General features: G+C 39.1%; 1 protein-coding gene across 10 annotated transcripts in view; it reads right to left on the bottom strand.

Annotated features, from left to right (window-relative positions):
• The window catches only part of EP400 (E1A binding protein p400), a 114677-nt gene that overhangs the window by 80363 nt on the left and 21734 nt on the right, over positions 1-12580 (bottom strand). For 6 of the 10 annotated variants that reach the window (XM_082641632.1, XM_082641633.1, XM_082641631.1 and 3 more), the window contains one exon: positions 11838-11948. The exons of the other annotated variants lie outside the window; for them this stretch is intronic. In XM_082641632.1, the coding sequence (XP_082497758.1) occupies positions 11838-11948 (111 nt within the window). The remainder of the gene's footprint in view (positions 1-11837; positions 11949-12580) is intronic. 10 annotated transcript variants of the gene reach the window in all.

Here is a 12580-nt window from a genome sequence, read left to right on the forward strand (position 1 = left end):
TATGTGAACAGTGGTTGTCTCTGGGGACAAGATTACAATCAATTTATAATTTGTGTGTGTGCACTTTTCTAAATTTTCTAAATGTTTTACAATGAACATGTATTACTTCTGTAATCAAAAAAAAGTTTTGTTTTTTTTTTAATAAAAGAAATCGATACAGGGTTCTGTGTCCAGTAATGGCCAAGTACTTCCTGTTGGACTAAACACATTCCAGATAAATATAAACTCTAAAAGAGATATAAAAAATGTGAAAAGGTGGGCAGATACAGCATGGGACTCGATACTTGCAAGGAGGGAATGAAACTAGGAGACGTTTCTGGGTTTACGGCATTTGGCACAAGGGCAGGCCCCAGTCTCAGACCCAGACAGGGAGGGCCTCACTGGCTTGAAGACCACTAGGATGGAGAGTAGGAGACCAGAGCAGAGACAGGTAAGGGAGAATCGCCACAGGAGGCAGCAGAGATGGGCCCCAAGCTCCCTGTTTTTCTGGCTGCCTCCTGACCACCCACATGCCAAGACGCCAAGCACAGGCCAGCATAACCACACTGAGATCTCAGGAGGCAGAGTCCACAGGTTCAATCCAATCACATTAACTAGATGTGAAAGCAAACCAGCAGAGCTCCTCAGAAGGATATAACAGAACTCAGGGTCTCTGCAACCTATCATTCACGACACCCAAAACCCAATTCAAAATCAATCAACGTGATACACCATATTAACTAATTGAAGGATAAAAACCATATGATACGGCTTCCCTGGTGGTGCAGTGGTTACGAATCCACCTGCCGATGCAGGGGACACGGGTTCATGCCCCGGTCCGGGAAGATCCCACATGCCGCGGAGCGGCTGGGCCCGTGAGCCATGGCTGCTAGGCCTGCGTGTTCGGAGCCTGTGCTCCACAACGGGAGAGGCCACGACAGTGAGAGGCCCGCGTACCGCAAAAAAAAAACAAAAACCATATGATAATCTCAATAGATGCAGAAAAAGCTTTCGACAAAATTCAACACCCAATTCTGATAAAAACTCTCCAGAAAGTAGGCACAGAGGGAACTTACCTCAACATAATAAAGGCCATATATGACAAATCCACAGCCAACATCGTTCTCAGTGGTGAAAAACTGAAACCATTTCCACTAAGATCAGAAACAAGATAAGGTTGTCCACTCTCACCACTATTATTCAACATAGTTTTGGAAGTTTTAGCCACAGCAATCAGAGAAGAAAAAGAAATAAAAGGAATCCAAATTGGAAAAGAAGTAGAACTGTCACTGTTTGCAGATGACATCATACTATACACAGAGAATCCTAAAGATGCTACCAGAAAACTACTAGAGCTAATCAATGAATTTGGTAAAGTAGCAGGATACAAAATTAATGTACAGAAATCTCTTGCATTCCTATACACTAATGATGAAAAATCTGAAAGAGAAATTAAGGAAATACTCCCATTTACCACTGCAACAGAAAGAATAAAATACCTAGGAATAAACCTACCTAAGGAGACAAAAGACCTGTGTGCAGAAAACTATAAGACACTGTTGAAAGAAATTAAAGATGATACAAACAGATGGAGAGATATACCATGTTCCTGGATTGGAAGAATCGACATTGTGAAAATGACTATACTACCCAAAGCAATATACAGATTCAATGCAATCCCTATCAAACTACCAATGGCATTTTTCACAGAACTAGAACAAAAAATTTCACAATTTGTACAGAAACACAAAAGATCCTGAACACCCAAAGCAATCTTGAGAAAGAAAAACAGAGCTGGAGGAATCAGGTTCCCTGACTTCAGACTATACTACAAAGCTACAGTAATCAAGACAGTATGGGGCTTCCCTGGTGGCGCAGTGGTTGAGAAACTGACTGCCAATGCAGGGGACACGGGTTCGAGCCCCGGTCTGGGAAGATCCCACATGCCGTGGAGCAACTAGGCCCAAGAGCCACAACTACTAAGCCTGCGCATCTGGAGCCTATGCTCCACAACAAGAGAGGCCGTGACAGTGAGAGGCCTGCACACCGCGATCAAGAGTGGCCCACACTCGCCGCAAGTAGAGAAAGCCCTTGTACAGAAATGAAGACCCAACACAGCCAAAAATAAATGAATAAATTTATTTAAAAAAAAAAGACAGTATGGTACTGGCACAAAAACAGAAATATAGATCAATAGAACAGGATAGAAAGCCCAGAGATAAACCCATACACATATGGTCACCTTATCTTTGATAAAGGGGGCAAGAACATACAATGGAGAAAAGACAGAAGTGGTGCTGGGAAAACTGGATAGCTACATGTAAAAGAATGAAATTAGAACACTCCCTGACATCATACACACAGAAAAACCTCAAAATGGATTAAAGACCCAAATATAAGGCCAGACACTATCAAACTCTTAGAGGAAAAGACAGGCAGAACACTCTATGACATACATCACAGCAAGATCCTTTCTGACCCACCTCCTAGAGTAATGGAAATAAAGACAAAAATAAACACATGGGACCTAATGAAACTTAAAAGCTTTTGCACAGCAAAGGAAACCATAAACAAGACCAAAAGACAACCCTCAGAATGGGAGAAAATATTTGCAAATGAAGCAACTGACAAAGGATTAATCTCCAAAATTTATAAGCAGCTCATGCAGCTCAATAACAAAAAAACAAACAACCCAATCCAAAAATGGGCAGAAGACCTATACAGACATTTCTCTGAAGAAGATATACAGATTGCCAACAAACACATGAAAAGATGCTCAACATCACTAATCATTAGAGAAATGCAAATCAAAACTACAATGAGTGGGCTTCCCTGGTGGCGCAGTGGTGAAGAATCTGCCTGCCAAGGCAGGGGACACGGGTTCGAGCCCTGGCCCGTGAAGATCCCACATGCTGTGGAGCAACTAAGCCCGTGCACCACAACTACTGAGCCTGCGCTCAAGAGCCCGCAAGCCACAATTACTGAGCCCACGTGCCATAACTACTGAAGCCTGCGCGCCTAGAGCCCACGCTCCACTACTAGAGAAACCACCGCAATGAGAAGCCCACACACCACAACAAAGAGCAGCCCCCACTCGCAGCAACTAGAGAAAGCCCGCACAAAGCAACGAAGACCCAATGCAAAAACAAAAACAAACAAATAAATAAATTTATAAAACAAAAAACCAAAAAACTACGAGGTATCACCTCACACCAGTCAGAATGGCCATCATCAAAAAATCTACAAACAATAAATGCTGGAGAGGGTGTGGAGAAAATGGAACCCTCTTGCACTGTTGGTGGGAATGTAAATTGATACAGCCACTATGGAGAACAGTATGGAGGTTCCTTAAAAAACTAAAAGTAGAACTACCATACGACCCAGCAATCCCACTACTGGGCATATACCCTGAGAAAACCATAATTCAAAAAGAGTCATGCACCACAATGTTCACTGCAGCTCTATTTACAACAGCCGGGACATGGAAGCAACCTAAGTGTCCATCGACAGATGAATAGATAAAGAAGATATGGTACATATATACAATGGAATATTACTCAGCCATAAAAAGAAATGAAATTGAACTATTTGTAGTGAGGTGGATGGACCTAGAATCTGTCATACAGAGCGAAGTAAGTCAGAAAGAGAAAAACAAATACCGTATGCTAACACATATATATGGAATCTAAAAAAAATGGTTCTGAATAACCTAGGGGCAGGACAGGAATAAAGACGCAGACGTAGAGAATGGACTTGAGGACACGGGGAGGGGGAAGGGTAAGCTGGGACGAAGTGAGTGAGTGGCATGGACATATATACACTACCAAATGTAAAATAGGTAGCTAGTGGGAAGCAGCCACATAGCACAGGGAGATCAGCTCGGTGCTTTGTGACCACCTAGAAGGGTGGAATAGGGAGGGTGGGAGGGAGACGCAAGAGGGAGGGGATATGGGGATATATGTATACGTATAGCTGATACACTTTGTTATACAGCAGAAACTAACACAACATTGTAAAGCAATTATACTCCAATAGAGATGTTAAAAATATATATATTAAAAAAAAAATTACTCCAGAACACAGAGACAAGAAAACACAAGCCATACTCAAAACAATCAATGGACACCAACCCCCCAGACAATTCACATTCTGGAATTAGCAGCAGGGATTTTACGGTAGGTTTAATAAGTATGCCCAAGGACATAAAAGTATGTTATAATGAAAGACGAGAGGAAATCTTGACAGAAAAAAAGAAACGATTAAAAAACAGAACCAGGGGCTTCCCTGGTGGCGCAGTGGTTGGGAGTCCGCCTGCCGATGCAGGGGACATGGGTTCGTGCCCTGGTCCGGGAAGATCCCACATGCCACAGAGCGGCTGGGCCCGTGAGCTGTGGCCGCTGAGCCCGTGCGTCCAGAGCCTGTGCTCCGCAACAGGAGAGGCCACAGCAGCGAGAGGCCTGCGTACCGCCAAAAACAAACAAACAAACAAAAAAAACAGAACCAATCTGAAAAAGAATATACATATCACTTTGCTGTACACCAGAAACACTGTGAATCAACTATACTTCAGTAAAAAAAAAAAAATTAAAAAAAAAAAAGGAAGAGAACCAAATAAAGACCCTAGAACAGAAAAAGTGTCTGAAATTTAAAAAATTCACTGGATAGCCTGAAGAGTAGGGTGGGGACGCAGAGGTCGGTGAATTGAAAACAGATTCTTGAGAGAAGAACAAGAGGAAGCCTGGACTTCAAGACTCAGCAGATGGCATAGTGCTGCTTAAGGACGGACGACAGATAAAAACAACTGAGCAGAGAGCCCAGAGGGAGACTCAGACTTACACAACCCTGCCAGTTCCTAAAGACTCCAAAGCAACCCAAATGGAATGAAAAGTCTTTTCAACCAAATGATGCTAGAAGACTGGATATCCATGTGAAAAAACTGATAAATTGAACTTCATTAAAATAAAAAGATAAGGGGCTTCCCTGGTGGCGCAGTGGTTAAGAATTCGTCTGCCAATACAGGGGACATGGGTTTGAACCCTGGTCCAGGAAGATCCCACATGTTGAGGAACAACTAAGCCCATGCGTCACAACTACTGAGCCTGCACTCTATAGAGCCCAAGAGCCACAACTACTGAGCCTGCGTGCCACAACTACGGAAGCCTGCGCGCCTAGAGCCCGTGCTCCGCAACAAGAGAAGCCACCACAGTGAGAAGCCCACACACCACAACGAAGAGCAGCCCCCGTGCACGGCAACAAAGACCCAATGCAGCTAAAAATAAATAAATAAATAAATTTTTAAAAGAATAAAAAAATCAGTAATTGGGGGATAAATCAGGAGCTTAAGGTTAAAATATACACGCTACTATATATAAAATAGATAACCAACAAGGACCTACTGCATAGCACAGGAAACTATACTCAATATCTTGTAATAACCTGTAATGGAAGAAAATGTAAAAAAAATATACATCTATTTATATATACATGTGTGTATAACTGCATCACTTTACTGTACACCTGAAACTAACACAGCATTGTAAATCAACTAAATTTCAATAAATTTTTTTAAATGGCAAAAAAAAAAAATCAATAGTTGGGGTAGGGTTACAGAACTATAATTATTCATTCCCTTTAATGCTATAATCACTGAAAAATAATCTCTGCTTAGGATTTTTTAAGATCTAAATAACCGTAATAAAAACTATTTTGGGGAATTCCCTGGCAGTCCAGTGGTTAGGACTCAGAGCCTCCAGTGCCATGGGCCCAGGGTTCAATCCCTGGTCGGGGAACTAAGATCCCGCAAGTGCGGCCAAAAAAAAAAAAAGAAAAGAAAAAAGAAAAAAATACTACCTCAAAGTCTTTTGGAAGCAGACAGAAATTAATATACTGTGTATGTAATACAAGGAATTCTGAATTTATTTCTAGAGTTTCATTGGCCAATATAAAAATTCTACAACTGGTTGTAAATAATAAAACTCATACTGAGATTTTTTTTTTCCAAAGAAAACAAAGGGTATGTTTTTTCATTCAATTCTTTCCTGATAGACTCTCCACTTTCTTGTCTCCTTAGACATCCACTAGTATTTGCGACAAAGATCTATAATTCAAAATGGAGATTCCTTGGTTTTCCTCTTTTAGGTCTCTTAAATATTTATAATATTAAATAATGTGATTTTTAAAAGCATAGTAAAGTTAATCATAGAATTTTTTTAAAAATTTTTTTCAAAACTTGAACAGGGTTTTCTCCAGAGAAGATACACAAATGACCAACAAGCACATTAAGATGCCCAACATCATTCATCGTAAGAGAAATGCAAAAGAAAACACAGTGAGACACCACTTCACACTCACTAGGATGGCTAGAATTTTTTTTAAACGGAAAATAAGAGTTGGCAAGGATACAGAAATATTGGAACCTCTGTTATTGCTGATGGGACGTAGAACGGGGTAGCTACTAAGTATTTATAGTGGCATTATTCGCAATAGCCAAAAGCTGCAGACGGTCCAAATATTTATCAAGAGTGGATAAACAAAATGCAGCATACCCATACAGTGGATATACACTCTACTATAAGAAGTTATGAAGTACTGAGGCATGCTACAATGTGGATGAACCTGGAAAACATCATGTTAAGTGAAAGAAACCAGACACAAAATATTGCACGACTCCACACTAGGTAAATCTATGGAGACGATGCCGACTGGTGGCTGCCAGTGGCTGGAGGAGCAGGTACTGGGGAGTGACTGCTTTTTGGGTATATGGGGTTTCCTTTTAAGACAATAAAGATATTTTAGAAATTGATATACATAATAGTGGTTGCTTAACACTGTGAATGTACTAAATGCCACTGAATATTATGTGGTTAATATAAAAATGGTTGTGTGAATTTCACTTATTTGTGCATAATCACAGAATTTATACAGTGGGATGTGAGTGTTCACTGAACACTGTTTAGCTTTCCTGTTTGAAATTTTTCATAATAAAATGCTGAGAATTAGAAAAACTTCTAAGTTTAAAAAGTAATGATAAAGCAATCACCCGTGTACTCATCCTGAGGCTTAAGAATAAGCTGTTACACACGCCCTGGAGCCCCCACACACTATGAAGGCGTCCCCCTCCCCACCTGACCTGTGTGTGAACATCTTCCCCTGGTGCCATCACCTACAGGCTTAGCTCCACGCTACGCTGTGTGTGGCTTTGTTTCCTAGTGAATTCTACCTGAAGGAATGCTGCAGCTGGGCCCTCCCGTAACTCCTTCTGTTCCACAGGGCGCTGCTGAGACCCGCCCACACCGACTCACTCATTTTCACTACTGATTACTGTTAGCATTCCTCTGTATGAATGTGCACAACCCACTGATCTGTTCTACTGCTGACGGACATTATGCTTCTTTCCAGTTTGGGGCTATTAGAAGAAACGATGTTGCTGGGAACATTATTAGATGTGTTTTCTGGCACACAAACACAAGAATACCTTTAGAGCATGCTGTTTGGATCAAAAGGGCCTACCCACACTCACCTTTTCCAGATCATGTGAAATGTTTCCATGCTACACTCCCGATCAACAGTGGGTAAGAATCTCATAGACCTAAATCAACAGATTCTGTCCAATTTAATTTCTGGCAATCTGGTGAGTATGACAGTAAATCAGAGGGTTTAATTTGTGTCACTGTGGAGACCATGCAACCTAAGTTTACAGGCACTCCCTGCCCTCCACTGTCCCATGGCTCTTATGCAAGTATTTATCAATGTGGTCTATAAACGCACTGATGTATTACATTCCTCTAAGCACTAACAGGAAATTTGTCCCACTAATAAACCTTCTGACAATTTCCAATTCAAGAAATTTTATCTTCAGTTGTATCAAATTCATTACAAGAACACCTAGATATTGGGTTCAAATTATTATTCCCCACCAAAAAGAACCCAGTTCCTTGGAGAAATGACAGATTCCTGGACTGAATCAAGGCATGTGCAAGATAAACTTTAAACATTTTGTGCCAGAATGTAAGGAAGTACTTAGAGAGTGACAGGGATGTGTCAAAAGTATACGAAAGCCCGCTTGAAAGGGCTCCCACTGGTCAAATTACAGATAATTTGAACATCAAAATAAACAGTAATAGAATAAATAGTAATAAACTGGGGCGGGGGGGCTGGGTAGCGGATGACTGGCAGGGCACGAGGAGACTTGATGGAAGTGGATACCCTGACACGTGTATGGGTTACACGGGCACTTGTCAAACTCAACAAATTCTAACATTTAAGATCTGTGCATTCCCTGCCTACAAATTATACCTTAATATAATTCACCACTTTTGCAGACCAAAAAAGAAAAATCACATGATTATGTGAATAGATACAGCAAATAGTATTTGACAAAATTCAACATCTATTCATGATAAATATTAGGAATAAAGGAATTTCCTTAACTTGATAAAGGACAGCTACAAAATCTACAGCTAACATCATACTCAATGGTGAAAGGCTAAATGCTTTCCCCCTAAGATCCAGAAGGTAAGAATGCCTGTTCTTATCACTCTTATTCAGCATCACAGTGGAAGTCCATGCCAGTCCATGCCATTGCCAGTGCAAATAAGGCAAGAAAAAGAAACAAAAGGCATACAGATAGGAAAAGAAAATATAAATTTTGCTTTCTTTGCAGACATGATTCTCTAGGTAGAAAGTCCCATGGAATCTACAAAAAAGCTCCTAAAACTAATAAATGAGTTTAGCAAGGTTGCATAATCAACTGTATTCCTATATACTTGCCATGAACAGCTAGAAAAAAATTTTTAAATTTAAGTACCATCTACAGCACCACAGAAAAACTGGAATAGCTGGGTATAAGTCTAACAAAATATACATAGAATTTGCATGCTGAAAACTACAAAATACTGATGAAAGAAATCAAAGAAGACAAAAATAAATGGAGAACATACCATATTCCTGGCCTGGAAGACTCAACGTTGTCAAGATATTACTTCACCCCAAACAGGTCAATAGAGTCAATGCAATCCCAATCAAAATCCTAGCAGGATGTCCTATGGATATCAACAAGCTGATTCTAAAATGTATATGAAAAGTGAAAGGAGCCAGAATGACCAAAACAATTTTGAAAAAGAACAGAGTTGAAGAACTCACACTAACTGATTTCAGGACTTACTACAAAGATACAGCAGTAAAGACAGTGTGGCCTTAAGCAAAAAGATAGACACAGAGATCAATGGAAGAGAAGAGAGCCTAGAAACAGACCCATACGGACAGGGTCAACTGATTTCTGGCAAAGATGCAAAATCAATTCAGCAGATACAAGACAGTCTTTTTAAGAAACAGTGCTCAACTAACTGGCTGTCAATATACAAAGAAATAAACTTCTACTGATGCTTGCATGTTATACAATACTTTACTCAAAATGGATCACAGACCTAAATGTAAAACATAAAACTATACAACTTCTAAAAAAAAAAAATTAGAGGAAATTTTTGTGACCTTGGGTTGAGCGAAGAGTTCTTATATATCAAAAGCACAATCCATAAAAGAAAAAAAAATGATAAAAGAGACCACATCAAAATTCAGAACTTCTGCTCTGTAAAAAACAATATAAAAGAAAAAAAAGATACAGCACAGAATGAGAGAAAAATATTTGCCAATTTATACCTGACAAAAAGCTTATATCCAAATTATATAAAGAATTCTCAAATGCAGCAATAAAGCAAATGACTCAATGGAAAAAAAATGGTGAAGGAAATGAACAGATACTTCACTGAAGAAGATATACAAATGGGAAAAAAACACATGAAAAAGAAAAGTTGTTCAACATCATCAGTCTTTAGAGATATACAAGTTAAAACCACTGCATACATATTAGAATAACTACAGAAGAAAACTGACAAGAACAAGTAGTGGGGAGGATGCAGAACAAAAGGAACTCTCAATCACTGCTGGTGGGAAAGTGAAACAGAACAGCCACTGTGGAAAGTTTGGCAGTTGCATATAAAACTGAATGCACTCTTAATAACAACCCAGAAACCTGTCTCCTAGGTATGCCAACAACTGGAAACAACCCAACGTCCTTCAAAGGGTGAATGGCTAAACAAACTGGGGAACATTCATACAATGGAATACCGCTCAGCAAAAAAAGGAAACAATTGGCAAATTCAACAACGTGGATGCATCTCAAATGCATTATGCTAACTGAAAGACACCAGACTGAAAAGGCAGCATGCACATACTATACTGTATAAAATTCCATTTATATTTTATTCTGGAAAAGGCAAAATCATAGACAGAGAACAAAGGTTAAGGGAGGGAGAAAATCTGACGACAAAGACGTGGCATGAGGAACGTCTGGGGGGATGACAGAACCCCTCTGTTTCTTGGGGGGTGGTGGTTACACAACTCTAGGCATTTAACCAAACTCACAGAACTACAGACCAAAAAGAATAAACTTTACTGAATTAAATAAATTTAAATAAATAAATACCGTTAATGACATATGAAAACGCACTGATTAAAATAAGAATCCGTATGGGAATATACGTAATGGAAGAAAAAAGAAAGCTCATCATTAGAGCAGAATGCTAGCTAATGAATGCAGAAGGAATAATGGAGTTAGAAAATCCACTTTGCGATCTTTAACGTGACACCTGACTCCAGAATTAGTGGCCCATGTCAAACGACATTCTACAAAATAACTGACCTACACTTCTCAAAAATGTGAAGGCATGAAAGAGTGAGGAGTTTGCCCAGATTAAAGAAGACCAGAGAGGCACGGCAACTAAACACAATGGGTGATCCCAGACTGGGAGAAAAACAACTATACAAAGGATGTCACCGGAACAAGAGACAAAATTTGCACATGAGCTGTGGTTTAGTCATAATAAAAGTTACTGTAAAATTTCCAGAATTGATTGTTATACCATGGTTAGGACAGGTAACACTCGTACCTGATACCATATGCCAAAGGACTTAGGGATGGAAGTGTGATATGGGATGCAAGTGTGATATGATGTCTGCAATTTACCCTCAAATAGTTTGGGGGAAATGTGTATGTGTGTACATATAAAAGAGAGAGAGAATAAAAATAATGCAAATGGGGCAAAAAGTTAACAACTGGTGAATTTGGGTAGAGGATATAATGGTAGGTCTTTGTACTGTTATTGCAATTTTATATATGTTTGAAATTATACCAAAATTAAAAATTAAAAAAAATTTTAAAATATATCACCACAAGATTCAACTGCTTTCAGAACCTAGCACAATCTATTCCAAAATGACTAGAATCTGACCTGTACTTTTAGGTTCCTGGCATTTATTAATGTAACACTGAGTGATTTAATTTTCAAAAAATTAAAAATAATCAGTTTGCATTCAATTAACATCCATTTAGAAGCCTAAGGTTCTGGTATTTTAGAAGTGTGTTTCATTTCACTGTTTCTTCTAGCTACAGAAAATATCAAGTTATCATCTGTGTAATCTTTTTTTTTTCTTCTGTTTGCACTGTTCTCAAAAATACAGATAGAAGACACAAGAAAGAACCAACATTTAAAACACAGCACACAAGGAATCCTGAGCATACATTCAACAGGACTGTAGGTATTAGATGACATGCATGCTGAAGCTACTACTGTGTTACAGGTCAACACACACAAAAAATAATGCATTAAGGTCTGTGTTGTCATTTACTCATGCAATTTAGTTGTATAATTTTATATGCAGGAAGCCTTTTTTACTTTTTTAAAATAAGGAATGGGCTCTGGAAAAAAATGCTGAAGAGCAAATAGTAAATTGAAGGTTAAAATATCTGGATGAAGGAAAAGTTTCGGATGAGACTACATTTTAGAACCATCGAAAAGTACCTGAAATGGTTGCTGCTGGGATGAAAAAGCAGCAGAAACATTTGGAGGAAGCTGGGTTGCTATAGCAACAGGAGTACCAGTCTGCCCATCCTTTCCTGTCACAACCTTTACCTGAGAGGAAATATTTTGAGAAAAGAAGGCAACATAATTTTTAAGACTGCTCAAAATTTTGTTAGAATTTCATTGCTGATAGCTCACTGATGTCTGGTGTTTAAAAAGGGAATGCTTTTGCATCAAATCCTGTAAAAGGACACTGAACTGATTTATGACAGATTTATAATACCCTAAGTCAACTGCAAATCTTGCAGAAACTCCAATTTAAGTCACAAGTACAATGTCCTTACATTCTGCAACTTCAAACTTTAAAAATGGTAATGGCGGACAGTCTTCAAGTAGCAAAGCCCTGACAACCTCATAGGCAGTTTACACCCTGGCCTACTACGTGCAGGTCAGAATGGCAATGACAGATAAGGGGGATTGAGCCTAAAGACAACATTGGTGTACAAACATAAAGAGAACTGAATTTCACTATTTCATGGCAACAGAGGTGAAATCCTCAAAAAAAAAATCATATAAACCTTTTAGAAAATAAAAATGGTTCATCCTGGAAAGGGTGTTAAAGAAAACACCAAATGGCAAAGCCACACATAATAAATATCAACGAGGAGATGAGCAAAGAGGCCAGCTTTTGTTCATCAAAGGCTGATTTCTTTGCAGAAGAGCTGACAGAGATTTACATTATT

The sequence above is a fragment of the Mesoplodon mirus genome (assembly GCF_964341445.2).
Source record: "Mesoplodon mirus genome assembly, chromosome: 13".
In the NCBI taxonomy this organism is placed as follows: domain Eukaryota; kingdom Metazoa; phylum Chordata; class Mammalia; order Artiodactyla; family Ziphiidae; genus Mesoplodon; species Mesoplodon mirus.